General features: G+C 38.8%; 1 protein-coding gene and 1 long non-coding RNA gene across 3 annotated transcripts in view; one reads left to right on the plus strand and one right to left on the minus strand.

Moving 5' to 3' along the window:
* LOC134803830 (uncharacterized) overlaps window positions 1-24906 on the plus strand; it is a 180380-nt gene that overhangs the window by 7677 nt on the left and 147797 nt on the right. The gene's annotated exons all lie outside the window — the stretch shown is intronic.
* LOC134803720 (fatty acyl-CoA reductase wat-like) overlaps window positions 1-24906 on the minus strand; it is a 47753-nt gene that overhangs the window by 2870 nt on the left and 19977 nt on the right. For both annotated transcript variants that reach the window (XM_063776529.1, XM_063776530.1), the window contains 10 exons: window positions 22098-22359; window positions 6496-6611; window positions 5582-5704; window positions 5164-5348; window positions 4848-4931; window positions 4453-4562; window positions 3672-3757; window positions 3157-3272; window positions 1392-1514; window positions 566-685 (listed from right to left, as the gene is read on the minus strand). In XM_063776529.1, the coding sequence (XP_063632599.1) occupies window positions 566-685; window positions 1392-1514; window positions 3157-3272; window positions 3672-3757; window positions 4453-4562; window positions 4848-4931; window positions 5164-5348; window positions 5582-5704; window positions 6496-6611; window positions 22098-22359 (1325 nt within the window). The remainder of the gene's footprint in view (window positions 1-565; window positions 686-1391; window positions 1515-3156; window positions 3273-3671; window positions 3758-4452; window positions 4563-4847; window positions 4932-5163; window positions 5349-5581; window positions 5705-6495; window positions 6612-22097; window positions 22360-24906) is intronic.

Raw genomic sequence — 24906 nt, forward strand, 5'->3', positions numbered from 1 at the left:
GTTCGCGGTTATACGCCTGAAATGGAGAAGCTTTGCTCGCATTTTGAGCTCACTTGGTCAATAATAAGGCTGGCCACAGACGCACGGAATGTTCCGTACGGAATGACAGGTGCAAACGAGACATGTGTATAGCGACGTCCCGTTCACACCTGACCGTCCGGAAACCGAATGAAAATTCCGTGCGTCTGCAGCCAGCCTATATTGCCAAACAACAGCAGACTCGTAACCGTCGTAACTATATTCTGTCAAGCCATTCCGTTAGTAAATAAAAACGACAAATTAAAAAAAAAGTAGGCGCGAAGGATTATCATCCCATAGAAAATTTGCATTTCGGGCCTTTTTCTACTGATAAAGTACGGTGTCTTTTAGTGAATATTTTTAGACACCATATTATTTTAAGTGTCTATTTTCAAGTGACATTTTAGCATTTTTTTTAGCATATTTCAAAAATCTTTGGCATAATCTAGACATTAGTCTAGCATTTTTTCAAAATCCGAGTTGGCAACACTGCCCCCTATAGTTCATGCACGGGGCCTATATGCATGTGAGAGTTGTGGGTACTTACACTCGTTTACGTCCCACTAGTGTACAGTAGCCATCAACGATGAGGGCGGGCAAGAAATGCAGGAAGAAGTTGAGGACTAGGAACACCAGGTAGTTGCTAGTCGGTGTCAGCCCGTAGTACCTGAAAATTAATAAACATTAAGTTGTAGCCTCTAATACAAATGAAGAATTCCACAGACACATCTGTGTGTGACTTTCAATCCGGAGGTTGCGGGTTCAAACCCCGGCTCATACCAATGAGTTTTTCGGAACTTATGTACGAAATATCATTTGATATTTACCAGTTGCTTTTCTAAGGAAAACATCGTGAGGAAACCGGACTAATCTCAATAAGGCCTAGTATGGGCCTAGCTTACCCTCTGGGTTGGAAAGTTAGATGGCAGTCGCTTTCGTAAAAACTAGGTACTATGAGCCGTGGCAAAATGCCGGCTCCCGCCTGGGGTCCCCTTAGCAACTAATCCTAAGAATTAGCGTAGGCACTAATTTTTACTAATGCGACTGCCATCTGACCTTCTAACTCAGAAAGTAAGCTAGGTCTTATTGGGATTAGTCCGGTTTCCTCACGATGTTTTCCTTCGCCGAAAAGCGACTGGTAAATATCAAATGATATTTCGTACATAAGCCGCACTGAAATGTAGCCAAATATCAAAACTGTAACATCGTGAGGAAACCGGACTAATCCCAATAAGGTCTAGTGTACCCTCTGGGTTGGAAAGTCAGATGGCAGTTGCTCCGTAAAAACTATTATATTGCCTACGTCAATCCTATGAGCCGTGGCAGAATGCCAGGATAACGCGAGGAAGATTATGATCAAAAATGTAACCTACCAAACAGCCTTAGTGGTGGGTTTCTCGATCCCATACTTCTGGTTCATCTCGATGAAGGCGCTCCATTTCAGCGGGTTCTGCGCGCCAGACACGAAGTTGTAGATTGGGATGTCTGAAGTTTGGCTGGAACAGGAGACATTTCAGGATTAGTAGATTAGACAATATAGACATTGGACGTTTATTATATTCAGGGGCGCATTTCAATTCAGCAGAGCCTGATTTCCTATTGGTTCTTTTCTATGAATTCCGATATTATTAGGTAGCATTCATATCCATAGCGGCATATTGGAAGTACATTGTACAAAATAGGCAGCTATTTATGATTTTTTTATGAAACATGTTTTTTTAACCGACTTCAATTTCATAGAAGGAGGAGGTTCTGTATTCGGTTGTGGCTATGTTTTTTTTTCTATGTACGTTCACCGATTACTCCGACATCCGTAGTCCGATTTGAGTAATTCTTTTTTTGTTTGAAAGGAGCTACCTCCAAGTTGGTCCCATATTAATTTGGTTCTGTTCTGATGATGGGATCCATGAGGAATCGAGGGAACTCCTCAATTCTTAAAGGCACGTGTAAAGTGATTTCGGTGTTTTCTAAAGTAACTCGAGCATTTGCTTCCGAAAACCACCAATTTGATGTAGTGCGACGTGCGACTGTAGCCTTACCATGAGTTTGACACTACCCCCGATCAGTAGCCTTACCACGAGTTTGACATTGACATATTCGCTAACTACTTTTTATGCATCTCGCTCGCACTAATATGCCAGTACGAGCGAGATGCAAAGAAAGTAAGTTACACACACGCTAGCGAATATATCAATGTCAAACTCGTGGTAAGCTGGTAAGGCTACTGATCGGGGGTTAGGGTTAGGAGTTAAGGGGTCAGGGATTAAGGGGTCGGGGAATGGCGGTTGAAGGGTTTCTGGTTCAGGATAGAGGGGTTCCTGGATCAGGGGTTGATGCGCTGTGAGGTTGAGTGATCGGGGCGTTGAGGGATTGGGTCAGTGGCGGGGCGGAGGATGGATTTAGTGTAGTGACAGGAATTATAATTTCCCAGACGGACTCGAGAAAATTCCTGAGTACATATTTATTAAAGTAGATACACGAATTTAGTGTTAAACATGATCTTGTTTTTCATTCATGCGTCGCGCTCTTAACAATGCGTTAAAACTAAAAATGGAAAAATAAAAACTTTTTACAAATAAAATCAAACCGACTTCAAAAAGGATGAAATAAAATATTATCCTTTTTGAAGTCTATGCGTTACCAACTGATATGTTTGAAGTCGGTGCCAAGCCAAGTAGTAACAATACTAGTCAAAAATAATCAGCTTTATGGCTATAAATCCCATTAGAACTGTACTAGTAACTATTATAAATGTGTAAGTAATTATGTCTGCCTCTTTGTCGCCTTTTCATGGCTAAACAACTGAACCGCTTTAGGTGAAATTTGGCAAGAAGGTAAATTTCTTGAGAAAGAGATATTGCTTTCTCGCTCTTACTTATAGGTGCGTCGCACAATGACCTTGGTGCGGTGCGATAGTCTGTTACCACTATTACACTGGTCGTGTTAGCCGCGACCACGACCAGTGAAACCTGTGTCGAAACGTCGGTAAATAAAGGTAATTGAATAAATTTCGCGTTAGACCCGTCTATAAATGTGAGTTAATAAATTTCAATTGAATCTTCATTCTTGAAGATTACGAAGAATGGTAGGCCAGACTTTTACATTCTTAGATAAATAAAAATACCAATCTCTACTTACTTTTCTCTAAAGTTCTTGGCAGTGTGCCAGGTGGCGGCCAGCAGGGAGTTGACTACGTAGTCTACGGGCACCAGGTCGACCTGCTTATCTGTGTCCATGTACATTGTGCGAAGAACCTGAAATACAAGAAGTTATATGATATCAGACCAGGCGGCCTAGCCAATGTGACAATCGCTTTGTGGCTCTCTATCGCTCTTCCATATTAGTGTTTCAGTGACAGTTGCGTTTCGTTCGCTACGGAGCGATAGCGATTGGCATGTTGCCTGTAGGTCAGTAGCAGATTTACGCTAAGGTCCAGTGGGCCCGGGCCTAGGGCGGGCAGGTATTAGGGGCGGCAGTTATGATGGGTGCTGAGAAAGAGGCGGCCAGTACCTACTTACTACGGGGTAGCCAAGACTACAAGACACCAAAAGTTGGTGTGGGCCGCATGTACCTGTAGCGACGCGACGAAATCGCGGAGTGAGCCACGCCTGGTCAGGTTTTGAAAGAGCTAGTAAGAAAAGAGCCCTACGTACCCCACAACCGATTCCAACCATGAGACCAGAGGGTCCATAGACGCTGTCAGTCCAGCCGCGCACAGGTTCTTCGTATGTTGATACCACTGAAATTAATTGACCGAAGCGTTAGTGAAGGTCTCCGTGTTAAGGATGACTCACGCTAGACCGGGCCGGAGCTTACGGCACTTCGTTTTCTATGGAAAGCACCACGTGATCACCGATCAGCCGTTATAGAAAATGAAGTGTCGGACGCCTCGGCCCGGGCACGGCCCGGTCTAGCGTGAGTCATCCTTTAACTTGGGCAAAATGATTTCGTATGTCCAGATGTTCTTCTCTACAAGTCACAATTCTCAACCGATTCTTATGAAATTTTGTGAGCAGGTTTGGTAGTTAGAATTTTTCCGTCATTTCGTTTTTGGAAACAGTTCAAAATAGCAGAAATTGACATGAAGGACTTAAGTCGACGACGAATGTCGAGGACGATACTCCATGGCCTAATACAGTAAAAATTTAACAGTGGCAAACTCTGCCTCTGCAAAAATTACAATATAGTAGCTTTCGTAAGCGAGAATCTGATGAAATTATGGAGGTTCAAGAAATCAAGGCCTATCGAGTCAGCTGTTTTGTTTTATTGTTTTCAATTAGATCTCAGTAACAATCATGTGACATTGATAAGACAATTTGTAATAAATTCTGGGATAAGCTTGTTGAAATTCAGAGAGAAAAGATCCAAATCAAATATCTGTGAATTCAGGTCTTTATTTTACACGCCCATCTCTTATTTCAGCTTAGAACTCACCTATCGATGGCCTGACGATGCAGATAGGCATGCCTTCACCGTATTTGCGCACGGCCTCTTCAGCGACGGCTTTGGTGAAGCAGTAGGTGTTGGGGTACTTGCCGAGCAGTCTGTAAAGAGAGAGGGTTTTCATTTCTCATGGTCGTTAAAGTGGGTCGTTATTGTTCTAAAAAAGTGTGGACAAAATGATACATTTCCGCTGTAGAACACGTACTTCTCAGTAGCTTTTTTTTACGATAATCAATTAAAATTATGGTTTTTAATGGATTCAAAGTAGAGTGTTCAACTCAGGTGCCTTTCACCACTTAGTTAGCAATCTACTATTAAGCATACTTTTGTCATTAGTTTTTATCATTTCTTTGTTTGATAAATGAATCATGAATGAATTTGCTTACTTGGGTGTGATATCTTCTAGTAGGTTTTCATCAATCTGTGCGATTGCTTCTAGCGCTTCCACGGTCATGGGGGGCTCGTAGAATCTGAAAGAAAAAGAATATATGTTTTTTAGGTGTTATAAACTAAAAGCCTCACCATAGGACACACCCAGACTTTTTCGCTCCTAAACCCTTTCTCAGCGAGGCGTCTTTAGAATTCGCTTAGTCTTATAGGTGGTAAATTGCATGCCCCATAACAAAGTATTACACATCATTACATATTTATTGGTAAATAGTTAGTTCCAAAATTCACAAGATGGCGCTGAAATCAACTCACCTCTCCTCCACACACTTGACATGTGTATGTGAGAACGCAGTCGAAATGTGTGTTAGTGCCTTCAAGTTTTTACACTCCTTAGCTAGTGCGATGACTTCCCTCGCACCCCGCACGTTGATATTGGTTGCTATTGACAGTTTCTCATCGAACTTTACAGTGGCTGCGGCGTTGATTATTATCGTCGTCTGTGGATAGATGGCGCGTTTGTTAGTTTAGTGGCGACATCTAGTGGTAACAAGGAAGAACTAATATTTTTTGGTAGAACAAAGTAAATGCATTGCATTGCATGCGCCATTGGCGTCTATGTGTGCCATGTTTGTGCAAAGATAGCGTGGTCAGTCTATAGAACTCAGACGTTTAATGTAAAATATCACTTTTCACAACCGAAAACAATGGTCTATATTTATCTCTTTCTTACCTTGCTGATAATTGTCTTCCTGTCCTCTTCACTGATGCCGAGCCCTGGCAGCTCCATGTCACCGACGATGGGGATGACCTTGAAAATGCCTTTGGGGTTCTCTTGGTGAGCTCTCTGGAACAGCTGGCAAACAAATTGTGTAAAATAAGTTTGTGGCGATAATTTCATTTTTGATTGCTGACTGTACTTTTCTTTCCACGGGTAACTAATACTCATCGAGACAATTCTTATAACCCCAAACACAATTAGGTTGCGTTGTTTTATCACAGAGTTCCTATGGCCACCTCCTGTCTCCATCATGAGATCAGCTCGATGGTACCATAATATTGCATTGTCACCCGACTTACTTAAAATTTTCAGCCTTATCGGAATCCGGGTAGTGGGTCAAATTTAAGTTGCAAGATTTGATTACAGACTTGAGATTTGACACAGACAACGGGACAAGCACACACCCCGTAAAAGGAGTGAGATCTCTTATGGTAGAACAGTTGTAAGAGTGTCCAGCAGTCAGTTGTAAATAATAGTTCCAAATTTCTCCAGAGTAGCGCTAGAGTAGCTAAGAACGTAGGCGTTATTAACGGAGTAAAGTGCGCTGTCAATGATTTGAAAAATTTTATCAAGTATTCTAGGTATTGTAGCGCCACCTATTTAAGGTTTTTAACCGACGCTTTTTGATACATGGAGATTGTTTTCCTTACCTCTACCATAGAGAAAAAAATACATAGAGTGCTCATACTAATTGCTCAAGATAATTACGCTACTTGATGCTAGATGTCGACTCCGAAAATAATAGTCGTTTTGGTACCAAAACTGATGTATGGAGTGAGCACTTTCTTACTATATTTCTCTGTGCCTCTACCTACCATAGGGACAGGTGAAACTTAATTAAAGCTTGTAAAAATCGGCTAACTTACAAAATCGTCCAGCATTTCATTGAGCCTAGTCTTTGGGTCTTTCCCCTTCTTGCTCCGGATCAGCACATAGATGTTTTCGATGTCTGGGCACGAGCGCAGGAGCTTTTCAATTGTAACTGTAACAAGGAAGAAATTGATATCAGCTCCATCTAGTGACGGATAGCAACATAAACTATTATTGGCTTTCATACGCTACAACTCTACAAGCCTAAATTAGCCTTCGAGCAACACGGAAGGGAGGCGGCATTCGCACTATTTCCCCTCTGCCGAGGTACAAGATTAGCGCGTCAATCTAATCTAGCGCGGGTAATAAAACTAGTTGCACTTGGATTTTTCACTAGACCGAGTCCAGACGCGCGCGTGAACACTGCTGCACAAAAATGCCTGTTTGCCTGGTTTTTTGTTATAAAAAGAGGTCGGGGACATCAAATTTACAAAAAGAAAGTGTTACATTTCACATGTAATATTTTTTTTTACATATCATACGTTTAATTACATTCAAACACAATTATTATATTTTAGTCTCATGTAATTGTTGGATTTATCGATTTTGCTCGCTCAGTACAAATTGCGGATCGGTCGAGCGACAAATCCGACTTCTCATCTCTCAGAATACAATAACATACTTCAACGAAAATGTGTTAGTGTGCGTGTTGTGACACTTGTCACTCGTCCGTACACAAAAAGAGATCGAGGTTTGCAAGATTTGTCTTTGACGTGTGTCATTTTCTATGTATTTGTGTCGTCATTACAGATTGGATTTTGTATGTAAGTGTGTGAGAAGTGCGACTGTGTGCACCTTTCCCCCCGCGAAAAATGGCAGAAAGATTTGTACGGTGAGATATCGCTTGGGCCCCTCCCTTCCGATGTGTCGGAAGCCGGTGTTGCTCGAAGAAATTAGCTATTCATTATTTTTATTTACTTATCTGTCATTTTGGTATATTTGGTATTAGCAAAGAGAATTTAGTATAAAGGTGTATTGTCAAAGTAAATTTTGTAGTCACAGTGAATTTACTGCCATCACTCGAAAAGATGGTGCCATACCGTTGGCCTATACTCGAGTAGATGGCGACACTATTTGATATTTAACAATTTTAACATATATCAGTGAAAGAACAAGGATCAAAGACAAATGATATTCTAAAAGTTTCAATCCTGTCTCGAAAGGTGGCAGTAAATTGACTGTGACTACAAAATCTACTTTGACAATACGCCTCTATGCTAAATTCTCCCTCTTTTTTTTAAGAAGAAATAAATTTATTTCTTTGGTATAAGCTTTACGAGTGCAAATTCAAGGCGTACCCAGATTAGTCAATTTTTCGCCAATCTGATTCAATTGCCCGATCGAATCAGGAGGTGCGGACGCAAATACCAATTTGGCTCGCCGATAATGACCGATATTACCGATAAAATGAAGAATACCAATTTGTGAGGCCAGTATTTTCGTTCTGGGGCATTTTTTCAATTTAGAGGGCTCTAATATGACCATAAATCTAAAATTGGAAATTGATGCCAATTTCATTTCTGATAAAATCGACCGATTTGATCAGTCCCGTCTGGATACCAATTCGTAAATATCTAAAACCCGTTGAAATAGATCCACATTCGAGTTTTCATTTCGCCTGTTTGTAAACTTTCTAAATTAATTTAATAGTATTGTGTTTAAAGCCCAATTAGGACTAGTTGGGCCCGTTATGTTTATTTAATTATGTAGGTTTTTTATTATAGCAAATGCAGAATTATAGACACGCATTTCAAGTGTTATTTTAAACGTTTAAATGCACTGCTGTGCTGTCAAAATCGTTGCAGACTTATCTTGGTTTACCTCTAGTTTGGCAAGCCATTTCCGTCAGTAGAAAAAGGTGGCTTTTAAAAATATATTCACGATGGGTCTTCCATATAAAATTTGAACTTCGCGCTTTTTTCTACTGACAAAGTTGGTTTGCCAGTGTATAAGTAAAAGTTTTTTATTACGTTTTTAATCATCTGGGTTTATCACAAGTGGTAAGTAAGTGTGGGCCTATTCAAAGTAGTTTAGTTTTTTGATACGTCCCACGTGCATGGAAATACTATGATATCCGTAGGCTAAGTAAAACCTCACCATCAGACTGGTGGCATTATGCTTGTTTGCCATCGTCTTAGACGTCTCGGTATTATAAAATAAATTGTATCAATAACATTTATTTTCAACTGATATCCCGGGACGGGACGGCATAACAACAGCGAATAGCAGATCATAGAGATAAATTAGTAAGGATAGAGTGCTAATTCCATACAAAACGCGGGCTATTTCGTAGTCGACATTTATCAGTACCGCTACTTGACACTAGATGTCACAAGTATCGTGACTGACGAAAAGTGTATTGCTCAACAATTTTCAACTAATATTACAAGCAGATTATGCCTCTGCTTAGCAGAAGGAGTTAACAATAGAATCCCGGTTAATACGGTTATAATATTAGCTGAAAATGGTTGGGCATTAGACTTTTCGTTCCTCGCGACATCTAGTGTCGAGTAGCGGTACTGATAATTCCACTACTTGACGTTAGATGTAGACTACGAAATAACTCGCGTTTTGGGAAGAAAACTGATGTATGGAGTTGGAACTTTATGCTTACCTATTTCTTTATTTATTTATACCTTATTTTTGAGTAAGTACATGGTTGTTATTTTATTCGATTGTTCATTGTCTACGGATGTTTCTGATCCTAAATTTACCAACACTAGTTGATATGTGCATGTTCATGAATATTAAAATTTCTTTATTCTATTTATTTCCTAAGAGTTAACTGTTACTCGTCACTAGATGTCGTTGAATGTCGGGGTCGTATAATAAAACAAAACAATTCTGGGTTTAAATAAATTATTTATTGAAACTTACAGACTAGGTACTTAACTCAAACAATCACCCAGCTAATAAATAAATATAAATACACTTTGGCTCTACTTAAGTCTGCATTGTACGGAAATTACAAAGTTAAATCTTTTCAGTCAGTTAAACAATAATAGTTTTAATATTTGTAAAATTCAGATAATTTTTAATATTTTATAAACAAAGAGTTTAACAAAATCTAAAGGAACTATAAAAAGGCCTAAAGGACCACTTTTTCTACCACTCTGCTCGCCTTTAGACTGATGCGTCCATCTGAAAAATATAAACATAGATATAGTATTTATATAGACCTTTTTGTAGTATTTCGAATTATTTAGTCACTAAACTGTAAACTAGATGGAGCTGTACTATAGGTAGCTTTAAATGGGTATAAAATATAAATCTTGAAAGTTCAAATGTAGGTTTCAACGGTAACTTTTTTATTATTTCATTTTATAAAAGGAAAACGAATGGAAAAGCAATTTCAAAGAGAGAGAAAAACAGTTTTCTAGTTCTTACTAGTTGTATAGTCTGTACTTTTAGGTATTTAAATAAAAGTAAACAAAATCTACCTTCAAATGGCTCCTTAAGCCACAGTTGAGGGTAGATGAAAACATTACACGATCAAATAATGTAGGTTAAAGTCAGGTCGTTCAGTGACAGATCCAGGCGGTTTTGTATTTGTTTGGTTAACCAATAAATGTTATAACTACCCGAAAATTTACAAATTCTTTGTTTACTTTTATTTAAATACCTAAAGATACAGAGTATAGTACAAGAAAGAAAAACAAAACAACTGTAATATTAAAATGAAAAACAAAGTAGAGTTAGACCAAGAAAAGTCTGCAGCGATTTTGATAGCCCACGCAGTGCACGTGTTATTTATACGTCATAATTTCATAGAAGTTTGACGTTTAAAATAACACTTGCACTGCGTGGGCTATCAAAATCTCTCTAACGCGTTTTCGAAGCAGGTAAGATAAATTGAAGAATTATTGCAAGTAAAAATATTTTATCGTATCTTACATATAATTGTCATGCTCTGTCACCATCAAACACACAACAAACTTCAAGGAATTACACAAAACAAGTAGACTTACCTTTTATCAGATGCATTAACTATGGAAGCAAAACACGGCAGAACACACTTTAAAGCATAAAACACACGTAAAGCATAAAGCAAAACACAACGTCAAACCATGCACATTAGGTACGCTATGTTTAGGTACGTATTGGCTGTGTGCTCGACAGTAGCACCTGCCTGGCTGGCTATGAGAATGACAGATGTCAAATACCTATTATATGTATGAACAATTACGCCCATAAAAAAGTTCGCCTTTAGTTCCCTCGTCACGCATTATACATAGGTACTTACAATATTTTTCTTCAGGTAAATGTAACCTACCACACGAAAAACCAATCCTTAATCAAGTACCTACTAAATGCCGACGCCGCCTCGTATGGTCTACTCACATGGCCCACGATTGCCCAAATACACGCTCGCGAAAAACATCGCAAATACGACCTGGCTGCAGAAGATCTCAGAGCCTCATTCACTCCTCTTGTGGTCTCCTGTGATGGCGCTGTTGGAACGGAATATGAATCCTTCATAAAAAGAACATCCCTTAAGCTCCATGAAAAATGGTCGAAACCATACTCACAAATAATCAACTGGATCAAAGTCAAAATACAAATATCAATCATCAGAGCTGTCTCTCTAAGAGTTAGAGGAACGAGAAGAAGGATAGAAAGATTTGGATCTGAAGACGGCTGTGGAATACCCATCCTTGAAGATTAGATTTCTCTTCTTGCTACCACACAACTGTATTGAAATAAGCTTAAAATTGTATTATTTAACGTAATAAATGTGTTATCATCAGTACCTACTACAAATTACCAAGTAAATAGGTAGTCTCAAATAACGTTTTCATTTCTCATGCTCTGAAAGAGGGTCATTGTTGTTCTAAAAGGTGTGCAGAAAATTATACGTTTCTGCACTTAAGCATTTTAGTTTCCAAGTATTACGATTTTTTTTTTACGATAAGCAATTGAAATTTGGGTATAAATGGATTTGTTATACACTTTCCATTCTGATATTTGACTCCCCATTCCATAAATAACGATACTTTTGCTTTTATTGTTAAAAGAAAGTACCCTCAAAAAAGACTATAAAAATGTATAATTAGTCATGTTTTTAAAAAAACACATGCATTTTACCTACTTTCCTCGTATTTGAAATGAATAGTAGAGTGTTTAACTCGTGTGAAAGGCATCGTTTCATCCCTTGGTTAACTATGTACTATAAAATGCCAGTACTGGCGTCAGTAACTGGAACAACTATAATCTCTAATCGCATAAAGTTGCTAAGTATTGCACTAAGAATGCTAGATAAATCAAAGCTACTGCAATATAGTCAGATAGTACAGAGATGGTCGGATAAGTATTGCTCAGTAGCTTGTTAAGACTATATTGCACACTGCGCAAGGGTCATACACATTCTATAGCAGGGATGTTACGGAGCTCCGGTTCCGTTTCCGTTAAGGCGGAACTTCCGTTTGGTATTACACATCCGTTTCTGTTCCGGTTCCGTTATGTTTGAAACGGAAGTTATAACGGATGTCAATGCTTCGCGCGGCGGCGGCGTGCATCAAAAACAAACAGGTTCATACCAGTCATTCGCTCATCGCCCCGCTTGCCACGTGCTACGCTAATTTGTTGTTTCTTTGTATACTTTGTTTTATTCGTGTTATTAAAATTAAAATCGTATGTGTTCTGTTGTGTACTGACTACTGACTACTGACTGTGTGTAGTGTGTGTGGTGAATGTTAGTGTGAAAAAAACGCACAATGAAGCCGAAATCAAGTTCGATTTGGAACTATTTTGATGAAGTTAGTGGGGACACGGCTAAGTGTAAACTTTGTTCTAGAAAGGGGAAAACGACTACATCGTTAAAAAGTCAGGCTCCGATTCTGGTTCCGGTTCCGTTTTCGGTTCCGTTTCAGTTTTCGGTTCCGTTTCCGTTTCCGGTTCCGTTAAACTAAATCGAAAACATCTGTTTCCGTTTTCGGTTCCGATAAAACCACATCCGTTACATCCCTGTTCTATAGTACTGTAGGTGGGTATAAAAATACATAGTTCGCGTCTTTCCTATAGACATCGCTAAGTTGAGCATCACCTAAATAGTATAGAGGGCTATTGTCATAGTAAATTCATAGTTATTTCTGTAAGAAACAAAGTTTTTCTATTAGTTTAGCGCAAACAAATATTCGAAAGTAGATAAATGCCAAAATATTTATGTAGTAATAGTGTGTAGTTACTTAATGACACCCGATTGAACTTTGTATGAAAATCGAACCACCTTAATACTTTGACTGTACATATCTACATTTTAATCATTGACTATGTGAAGAATAACATTACAATTTTAAGTTTACATCTCTACTCAGCGCTTGAAACTATCTTTTTTTACTAAAATCTTTATTTCTAGATTTTATTACTATTAGATAAAATAGGTATAATTGAAAATAACTTATGTATATTAGTTAGTATAATTTATGCACTCATTGATAACTTTGTTATTTAATGATAACTTTGTTTTCCGCTTACTGCTCCTACACTTAGATTAAAAATTGTTTTATTAAGGTAGGGCACTCAAGGTCTATTAACACATATAATATTATTATATAAGTTTTTGTACAAGACTGTTTGTTGCCTAAATAAATTTAAAAAAATTTGCCACAGCACTAACTAACTTTGTCACATGTTTGCCACTGGTCATTCTATTTTAGATTTTATGACGTACATTTTATGATTCAATTTTGTTGGACTTTAGGAGTACACTTCGTACATTTTGGTCTTTAAGTGCCTTCGTAAATAACTCGAGCAAATTACCGTAAATTTGACTTTGAAATGAATTGAACCTGTGACTTCGTGATTATATTAATGTAAATAGATCGATCAGACATAAATACACAACACGTATATTCAACCGACTCAAGCAAAAATACAAAATTATTAGAGCGATAAAGATGACGAAGCGAAGGCAAGATCGTATTATAAAACGAAGCAGGTCTGTTATATGTTGCTGTCTGTGTGTGTGTGTGTTTGTCGATTTATGATTTTGTTCCACTAACACTTAGTTTTTAATATTAATTGTTACTAACCATTATGGGCCATTGTTGTCTTTTAATAAATAAATTAAATTAAATTAAAAATTAAATATATTCGAGATAAAAAAAATGGTTGTCTGTAAAGTCGGTTTACGGACGATAATTTTGCGTGATAACGTCATAAGAAAACATTACCATTACATTGCGTAACGTTACCATGGAGATCTGTCCACAACGTGACACTTTTTCGTGCATGCTATCGATTTATAAGACGTTATCATGTCAATATATATTAATTTTAATTGCACATCGCTACCCCTTATAAAACATAGTCCCTCGCCGCGTCTGTCTGTTTGTGTGTTTGTATGTTCGCGATAAATTCAAAAACTACTGAACGGATTTTCATGCGGTTTTCACCTATCAATAGAGTGATTCTTGCGGAAGGTTTAGGTGTATAATTTGTTAACCCGTGCGAAGCCGGGGCGGGTCGCTAGTGGTTATATATTTATGAGCCAAATTGAAGAGAGGTTTGTTAAGTTTTTATTAAGAATTTTATCATTAGCAAATAAGTCACTATTTGGCATAAAATAATGGTGACCGCGAATCGAACGAGAATGCGACTAAGATTAAAAATCAACAGATTTGCATAACGTGTTTTGCTATATTTACTAAAATTCTGTCCCGATTTGCTTGATCGCAGTTTTCGGACACAATATATTTGGTTAAAACGATAATTAGCCACTTTAAAAAAAATCTCGCATAATAATTTGCCAGTTTTAAAAAATCTCGCAAATCTTACAGAAAATACATTTAGTAAAAACTACCACATAATAGTACAATGTCCATATTGTTCATGCCAAATTGTACATTAAGTTAGGTATTTTAAAATGAGAGTGTATTAACTTCGATTGTATGGCGGCGGCTAGGTCTTATGTATATATAAGAATATTATTAGAGTAGTGAACTATTAAAATTAAGGACACGCTAGACCGGACCGGGGCCGGGCCGGAGCTTCCGGCGCTTCATTTTCTATGAACAGCACCACGTGATCGGGTAAGTAATATAACGTATACAAACCTATAATACATTGCTCAGAATAAATAAATTCAATTAGTATAATTTTGAATGGCATAACGTGCAATAAGTATAACGTGCGATACGTATAACAATGAATTCTATAATTTTATAATGTATAATGAACTTTACATATAATATCGTTTATGATAAGTATTTAAAGGTATAACAAAACAAATACCACGCAATAAACCTAACCTTTTATTTTTCTGGGGGGGTAACAGTTCTAACCTAACCTAATACTTTTCTGGTAGCAGTTTCTTTCTCTGAGGGGTCACAGTTCTAACCTAACCTAACCTATTTTTATGGTAGTAGTTTCTTTTTCTGTGGGGTAACAGTTCTAACCTAACCTAGCATCTAGAAAACCTAGGCATCCGCTGCACCAATTGCAGTGTGCGTATCAGCCGGGTAAATCGACTGAAACGGCACTACACCTGGTGACAACCAGAGCGGAACAGGCGATAGAGAACAAAGAACTATGTCTGGCCACTTTTATAGACGTGGAGGGGGCATTTGACCGCACCACGTATCAGGCAATCAATATTGCAGCATCTAAACATGGCATAGAACCAACAATCTGTAGATGGATTGGTACTATGCTAAATAGCCGACTAATAAAATCCTCCCTTATGGGAGATGAAATATTAGCTACGGCTACGAAGGGTTGTCCACAGGGTGGGGTTCTCTCACCAACTCTCTGGAGTCTGGTAGTTAACTCACTGTTGGAAGAACTAAACAAAGGCCCAATACACACGGTAGGGTACGCAGATGATTTGGTGATTCTTGTAAACGGGAAATTCCCGGGAACAGTATCGGAAATCATGAATAAAGCACTGAAGCAAGTGGAAAGATGGTGCAACTGTCATCAACTCTCCATAAACCCAGGCAAAACAGTGGTAATACCGTTTACCAGGAAAAAGACCCTTAATGGCATAAAGCAGCTGAAGCTTTATGGAAGGGTACTGGAAATGTCCAATGAAGTGAAATATCTAGGCGTTACACTAGATAAAGAGCTGAACTGGAGAAAGCATGTCGAACTAACAACCACCAAGGCACTTAGAGTGTTTGGAATGTGTAGATCGGCTTATGGCAAAACGTGGGGTCTAAACCCAAAGGTACTAAGATGGATCTATACCATGATGGTAAGACCTATCATCTTGTACGGATGCCTGGCATGGTGGCCAAGGACACTAAAGAGCACATGCAGGGATGCCCTTATGAAAATACAAAGAACGGCATGCATGGCTATTACTGGCGCGTTTAGAACGACGCCAACAGCGGCGATGGAGGTACTGCTAGACCTCTCGCCGCTACACCTAGTGATACAATCTGAGGCGCGGAAATCGCTACACAGGTTGACCCTAACAGGCCTCTGGAGCGATAGCAAGCCAAAGACCAAACACACAAACATGGAATGCGACAATTTCATGAAAAGGATTACGAACATGGGCTGCGATAAGATGCAACCCAAGTTTATGTTCCATAAGAATTTTAACGTTAAAATTCCAACAAGGGCTGAGTGGACCGAAGGTCTTGAAGCACCAATCTCTGATGAAAACGACATTATATGGTACACAGATGGGTCTAAGACAGAATCTGGTACGGGGGCAGGCATTTATGCAAATGACTTTAGTAGTAGTATAAGCATGGGCAATTACGCCACTGTCTTCCAAGCCGAGACATTCGCTATAATTGCCTGTGTGCATGAGAATATAGTTAGGCGAACCCAAGGGAAGAATATCTATATACTCAGCGACAGTCAGGCCGCTCTCAAAGCGCTCGAAGCTCCCAGAGTGGACTCTAGACTGGTATATAATGGCGTCCAAGCTCTGAACCAGCTTGGAAGGCAAAACAGGGTGCAACTGGTATGGATCCCAGGGCACGAGGGATTCATAGGCAATGAAAATGCAGATGAACTCGCCAGAGCCGGATCTGTAAGTAACCTTATAGGTCCGGAACCATTCGTGGGGCTCTCACAGGGAACCATCACAACGGCTATTAAAGACCATACCAAGACCAAACACCAGGAAGAATGGGATAGTCTGACGGGTCTAAAGCATGCAAAGCTCTTTATGCAAGGAATAGACTCCGGCTGGAGCAAAAAGCTTTGGAAACTTAGCAAAAGACAACTCCAAATCATAACGGGGGTGTTTACTGGCCATTACGGGGTCAAAGGATTTCTGGCCAAGATGGGACACTCTGACAACACCGATTGTCGTATGTGTGGCGAAGAGGAAGAGACAGTAAGACACTTAATGTGTGAATGTCACGCCCTCGCCAGACAAAGAATGAAGGACTTTGGAGCAGGATACCTGGAACCAAAGGACTTTAAAACGCTACCCATGAGCTCCATCATCCGACACATGGATATGGTGGGAAAAGCTCTTGAGTAGTTGACGGATCTCTTCTAGGGGGTAACTGCACAAAAGATCCCTATGGGTCGAAGTGTATCCGCAAGGGCCCCCGAAAACAATAAGATAAGATAACCTAACCTAACTTGCTTTTCTGGTAGCAGTTTCTTTCTCTGAGGGGTCACAGTTCTAACCTAACCTAACCTACTTTTCAGGTAGCAGTTTCTTTCTCTGAGGGGTCACAGTTCTAACCTAACCTAACCTATTTTTATGGTAGTAGTTTCTTTTTCTGTGGGGTAACAGTTCTAACCTAACCAAACTTACTTTTCTGGTAGCAGTTTCTTTCTCTGAGGGGTCACAGTTCTAACCTAACCTAACCTACTTTTCTGGTAGCAGTTTCTTTCTCTGAGGGGTCACAGTTCTAACCTAACCTAACCTACTTTTCTGGTAGCAGTTTCTTTCTCTGAGGGGTCACAGTTCTAACCTAACCTAACCTTCTTTTCTGGTAGCAGTTTCTTTTTCTGTGGGGTAACAGTTCTAACCTAACCAAACTTACTTTTCTGGTAGCAGTTTCTTTCTCTGAGGGGTCACAGTTCTAACCTAACCTAACCTACTTTTCTGGTAGCAGTTTCTTTCTCTGAGGGGTCACAGTTCTAACCTAACCTAACCTACTTTTCTGGTAGCAGTTTCTTTCTCTGAGTGGTCACAGTTCTAACCTAACCTAACCTTCTTTTCTGGTAGCAGTTTCTTTTTCTGGGGAGTCACAGTTCTAACCTAACCTAATCTACTTTTCAGGTAGCAGTTTCTTTTTCTGGGGAGTCACAGTTCTAACCTAACCTAACCTACTTTTCTGGTAGCGGTTTCTTTTTCTGGGGAGTCACAGTCCTAACCTAACCTACTTTTCTGACAGTAATTAGTTTCGATGACCTATGAAATACTGAGCTATCCAAATAATTTTACTGATGTTTTGTTCAGATACTTATATGAGATGTTATTCATTATTTTAATGTATATGCATAATGAATGTTATATTAAATGTAATTACTTAGTTTATTTGTATGTTATACCAAACAGCGGTATGTATACTGTATGTTATATTATTTTTATGTTATACTAATTGAAAATATAGATTTAGTGCATTATACATAAGATTAGTAGGGGAGACCGAGGTGAGTTGTGACAGAGGAGAGTTGTGACATCGTCGATTTTTTGGAATTTATTAACTAGAAACTAGGTCGCAATAGCGCTCGTTTGTTAGTTCAAGTTACGAGCTAACAAACGCACACTGTTGCGACATAGTTTCTAGTTAATAAATTCCAAAAAATCGACGATGTCACAACTCTCCTCTGTCACAACTCACCTCGGTCTCCCCTATACGTTTTGAATGTTTGTAAACTGAAATTATACCAAAAGTTCGTATTCATTATGATACGCACCCCACGTGATCACCGATAAGCCGAAAATGACAAGTCGGACGACTCGGGCCCGGCCCGGTCTAATTCCTACATTGACCCTGACCGACCAAGCCCAATCCTAGTCAGTGGGGAGACACTCCTGACTTCGGGCGAACTCGGCTCCGTTCGGCTCAGCATTGCTCCGAGCAATTATTAGGGCTGACACAACTTGACGTCCCTTTGCGTGCACGACCACAGGTAAGATAACAGTGTAAGATAATGACTTGAATTTTGACAACCCTAAATAGTCGAAAGGGATAGTGCCATAAGTTAGAAAGGGATATGATTCGACCCTGAATCGCTGTCAAACTTCGGTTTTGTAGGAAGTGTCCTTTCTGTACGGTAGTACTATTAATTATTCTGTGGTTGAACCTTGATGTTTGATTTCGCTGATTGGGGTCATTCGATACTGGGTTTTCACGGCCTGTGGATTTAACGAAATAAAAAACCTAATGGAGAATTTTGTACCTTCATACGGTACAAAAAATCTTACAGAAAAAAAAAGTGAGTATCTTCGCAGCACTTACCTACGTCATTTTGCGAGTCGGACTCGCGCACGAAGGGTTCCGTACCATAACGCAAAAAACGACTAAAAATCAGGTTTAATATTTATTATACTCTGTTTATAGTATTTGTTGTTATAGCGGCAACAGAAATACATCATCTGTGAAAATTTCTACTGCCTATATTAGCTATCACGGTTCTTGAGATACAGCCCGGTGACAGACAGACGGACAGCGGAGTCTTAGTATAGGGTCCCCCGTTTTTAACCTTTGGGTACGGAACCCTAAAAATCTCAGTATCAAAAATCAATCAATCTAAATGTAGAATTAAAAAAAAAGTATGTATTAGGTATACCTACCTAAGTTAATTGTTGCAAAATAATGTATTTAATATTTAATTTTATAATACAGTTACATTGTCATAAACCGATACTACCTTGTAATACATGCGTAATCAATGTAATCATGACATGGCAAGTTTTGCCATAAGCAGATTTTATTAGAATACTGCGAGCAGAGACGAGTACAAAACAAGAATTATCAAGTGTTATTACTGCCACATCCTAATCTGAACGTAGTGTAGCATAGTTTCAATAAATTTCAGTTGAATAGACAAATTTATATCCAATGCTATCCATATCCCATGGTCTAATAAAACATGGTCTTCTATTCCCAGAGTGACACAGGCCTACGTCACAATAACATGGCCGCTATATATAGCGCTATCGCATATTATCATATAGCGCTGTCGCATGATGACGTAGGCTTGTGTCAGTTAGGTGACCTAGAAAAGACGGGAATAGAGTACCAGGCGGAGTATATTATTATACCATGTCCATATCCAATGGATCTTAATTGGCCATGCTTGAAATTTCCTATAACGATTCTTTGAACTCGTTACCGATGTGTTACCGCTTAAGTTTTTACACTGAAAAAAATTGTTTAGCCGAACTCATTGAGTTTAAATTAAAAAAAAAAATACAGTAATAAAGAAAATTTTACTTTATATCCTAAAACCGTATAATATCAGGTATTAACTCTCAGTTCGCAAGTCCCATTATTTGTGTACCTAAGTAGGTAGCAGGCGTGGCTCACTCCGCGGTTTGGTCGCTTTGCTACAGGTACCTAATAGTACATCCGTTCGGCCCCAATTTTGGGGTTTGCCATAAGCCGCGCGTGGCGCTGTCGCCACCTAGCGGCCATATCTCTGCTGATCGTAACAGACGCGTTTTTTAGTGAGTGAGTCTTCTGTACCTAATAGTACTAATATTTATTCTGTGGGTGGTAGTAGCAAAATATAAATAATATGGTTTGGGCGAAAGTTACCAAATTCGAAATAGGTTCAATCCTGACTTTTCCAGTTTCTTATTTGGTTAGCTTCTGAGTAGATCATGTTTTTATTAGGTTGGATTCGGAGCGAGTCAGTTTCTAAACATATATCACACTATCGGTTATCTTTATTATTTATTTTTCTTTGTCTTGACCATGTTCAATAATGTCGTTGCCCTTGGTTCATCGTTAGTTTTTTCTTCAATGACAAACAATAATATCTATCAAAATATCCGCCATAACTTTACTGTTAAACCTAGGTTCATGACATGACCTTAGAGATTAACAGGAAAACAATTTAAGCATTCAAATATGAACCTAAAAGTCTAAATATAAGATTAAAATTGCAAAAACTAATAAACTTATATTTAATAATCTAAAATGCCGTTGTTTTTGTGAACCTATTGTTGCGCCATAAGGTATATTTTATGCAAGTTTTTTTGTAGGCACTTAGGTACAGTCAGCAGCAGAAGTTGCTAAGCGGGCTAGGTGTTCAAAATGATCTTGACGCGACTTTATTGTTAAGAAAATAAGAGCGTGTCAAAGTAATTTTGAACACCTCACCCGCTTAGCAACTTCTGCTGCTGACTGTGCGCAAAATCGTTCTTTAGGTAGATACGTGCAATTTATTACGTTAGTAAAAAGTACCTAAATGTGAAGTGTCAAGGAAGTGTCAGATGAAGTATTCTGCGGTTATTTATAGCGAAGAGTATCTAAAATTAAACAGTAAAGTTATCAATGTGTAAAAACTTGTTTACTAATGCAATTTGCAGGTTTAAGTTTTTAAAACTTCTTTAAGTACCTACTTATGCAATTCTCAGGTTTAGTTATCCACAATAACTTAAAAAAACTATATAAATAGGGCTATAACAGCGAAAATCGAAGTTCGCAAATTGCGAGCATCTTTTTCTGTCACTCTAATTAAGCCTTCATTGGAGTAAAAGTGAATACTTTCAGCCTATATACGTCCCACTGCTGGGCACAGACCTCCTCTCATGCGCGAGAGGGCTTGGGCTATAGTCCCCACGTTACGCTAGCCCAATGCGGATTGGGGACTTCACATACACCTTTGAATTTCTTCGCAGATGTATGCAGGTTTCCTCACGATGTTTTCCTTCACCGAAAAGCGACTGGTAAATATCAAATGATATTTCGTACATTAAGTTCCGAAAAACTGATTGGTACGAGCCAGGATTTGAACCCGCGACCTCCGAATCGAAAGTCGCACGCTCTTACCGCTAGGCCACCACGCCACCAGCGCTTCCTGTATGTATCAAAAAGCGGCGAAGTGCGAGTCGGACTCGCCCATGAAGGGTTCCGTAGCAGCAAGTAACATAATAAAATTGGGGTTTACGATTTATGACGTATTAAAAAAAACTACTTATTAGATCTCGTTGAAACCAACTTTCGGTGGAAGTTATTATATATCATGGTAATGTACATCATCACATATTTTTTTTACTTTTATCATTCTTTTATTTTAGAAGTTACAGGGGGGGGACACACATTTTACCACTTTGGAAGTGTCTCTCGCGCAAACTATTCAGTTTAGAAAAAAAATATATTAGAAACCTCAATATCATTTTTGAAGACCTATCCTATACCTTATAGATATCCCAGACGTATGGGTTTGATGAAAAAAAATTTTTGAATTTCAGTTCTAAGTATGGGGAACCCCCAAAATTTATTGTTTTTTTTTTCTATTTTTGTGTGAAAATCTTAATGCGGTTCACAGAATACATCTACTTACCAAGTTTCAACAGTATAGTGCCTATAGTTTCGGAAAAAAGTGGTTGTGACATACACGGACAGACAGACAGACATGACTAATCTTTAAGGGTTCCGTTTTTTGTCATTTGGCTACGGTACCCTAAAAACTATAATTAAACAAAACCATGCAAAGCACTCACCTTTACCCAAAAACCCGCTGCCACCAGTCAAAAACACACTCTGCCCCTTATAAAAACTCTGCATCTCCGTCCTAGGCGCTATACCCTTGGTTAGCCGCCTCCTCTCCTCCTCCTTAGCGTCTACTCGGTCCTCCTCCGCATAGTAGTTGTCCAGCTGGTTGGCGGAGACAAACTCGTGGTCCTCGGAGTAGTCGAGGATGGGGGCGGTAGGGTTCATGGCGGAGTTTTCGACGTCGGCTATGCGTACGGAGTTTTCTAGTTCCTGTGGAAGAAATTATCAATAAGTTGTTTGTTTTTAAGTTATATGTTCTTTATTTTAAAATAAATATACAAAGTAATATGCTGTACACTAAACCAAACACTTTACAAATCGCGGATACACAAAATTACTTTTCATCACACTCGCTCAGTAAATGTGGAATTGCACGCAGGTTTAGCGGGAGTTATAGAAAAAGCGTTATGAAGTTTCTAGTGCCATAATTAACAGTTTTTTGTCTTTAAACTTAAATTTTGTATCCCAAGTGTGATGAAAAACATTGTGTGTAACTAGGGGCGTAATAACGTATAACGTATAACTTACTCTCGTTTGCAATATTCAACTTACGCCCCATGTTGCACAATGTACTATTCTCAGGCTAAACACCTATAAAAGTTTCAATAACTTTGGAGCAATTAGCTAGAGTTAGACCGAGGTAAGTCTGCAACGATTTTGATAGCACACGCAGTGCAAGTGTTATTTATACGTCATAATTTCATAGAAGTTTGACGTTTAAAATAACGCGCTGAGTGTGCTATCGAGATCGTTGCAGACTTATCTTGGTCTGACCTAAACCTGGGTGCATAAGCCTAGCCAAGGTGACAATCGCTTGCGTTATAACAACGAAACGCTTTGTGTCTATATCACTCTTCCATATTAGTGCGACAGTTACAGGACGGCTACCGTGAAAATCGAAAATCGTCAATTGCGGGCATTTTTCTCTGTCACTCTAATTACGCCTTTATTGGAGTAAAAGAGAAAGATCCCCGCAATTTGAGAATTTCTGTTTTCGCGGTAGCCCCTCAGGTTGCGTTACTTGCGTTTCGTTCGCTACGGGTACGGAGCATAGCCGATTAGCATGTTGGCTACGCCTTAATTTGTTTGACTACGGGAGGGTACCAGAGAATTCGAGAGAGCTCTTCAAACATTTTAGCAAACATCATCATCATCCTCCTCCTGGCGTTGTCCCCGTGTTTTGCCAAGGCACAATTGACACATGGGAGACTGGGCTCCGCTTATCAACTAGCCCCAAGAATTGACGTATGCGCTAGTTTTTACGAAAGGAAAACATTGGTCGCTCAACGTTTTGTCACTATATATATAAATAATAACGCACGCGTCATCTGTTTTATTTACCTTATTAGTTAACTGTTATTAGTAGGTATAACAACTCGCTGGCCCAATATTACAGAGAGTTATTTTTTCAAGATTGTTGAAATTCGACTTAATGTCACTATGACAATGTTCAAATTTCAGTTCGATAAAAGTGAAACATAGAATCCTTTAATATTAGGCCAGCGAAGTGTGACATACTTACAAAGTCCGGTTAACAATATTACGAACAGCAAAAAGCGCAAAATATTATTAATTTACACTTTAACACATTTTTACTCGTAATTCTGAATTTTAGCACTATTTATTGGAGCTACGAATTGAAATAACTTTTCATTTATTCATTTGTTTATACAAGGAATTCTTAGCGCTACTTGCACCATCCCACTAACCCGAGGTTAACCGGTTAAACCGTTAAGCCAGTGTCAAATTGTACTAGTAACCATGGTAACTCCAGGTTTAACCGGTTAACCCCGGGTTAGTGAATGGTGCAAGTGGGCCTTACAACTGTAAACGATACATCATCTGTACTTAATTAAATTTGTCTAATCTCGATGTCGTCGAGATTAATATCGATCTCGAAAGTCGGTCGAGATCTCGAAACACCCGATTTTGATTCAGGTTTTTCGCGCAAAATCTCGAAACGCCTACCTATTTGGTTCAAAAGTTTCAACATTGCATTCCCTAGTCGCTGAAAAGAACACGGGCTAGGCCCTGGCAGTTAAAATCGTGCTTTATCCATTAAGAGCCAACGGGAGTGGTCATTTCTCCATACAAACGTACTCCTCGTTTTCCTCCGTGGTTTTTGAAGCTAGAGCAATGATTTTTTCAACACAGATTAATATTGTCAATATCTGTGCCGGACCGTTTTGCTTTTTTTGATATTTTTGTTTTTTAAGGCGCTAGAGCCCTTCAAAAATGGCCAAAATGGCCTAATTGACTATGCCGCAATGAGAGGCGTGGCATTCATAACTGATATCAATTAGCCAAAAAAGCAAAACGGTCCGACACAGATAATTTCATAATCATTTAGATTTCCAAATTTGGTTACGATTGGTTAAGTTTTGGAGGAGGAAACAGAGGAGTACGAAACCTCGATTTTTGAGATTTTTACGCAGGATTTTTCGCCTTGTCCTTATCGCACTACTTTTAGGTGCCGCTTCCGTTAGCGAGACGGGTATATTTACCTAAAATATTTAAAACTCAGCTCCTGTTTCGTCTTAAAGCGACCCCGAGACTGTCAAATTCACGTCACCTTTGACTTTGACCTTCTACAACCCCAATTGAAATTATTGTTAGTCGTAAAATAATTACGTGGTTGAAGGCGATTTTTAGTGCTAATTAACATTTGTTAGATATTTTTATTCTATTCTTATCTTATTCTTAAATTTGATTGACGCCCACTTTTTAAATTATTATTATTTGCACCATTCCACTAAC

Source organism: Cydia splendana, chromosome 27 (assembly GCF_910591565.1).
Source record: "Cydia splendana chromosome 27, ilCydSple1.2, whole genome shotgun sequence".
NCBI lineage: Eukaryota > Metazoa > Arthropoda > Insecta > Lepidoptera > Tortricidae > Cydia > Cydia splendana.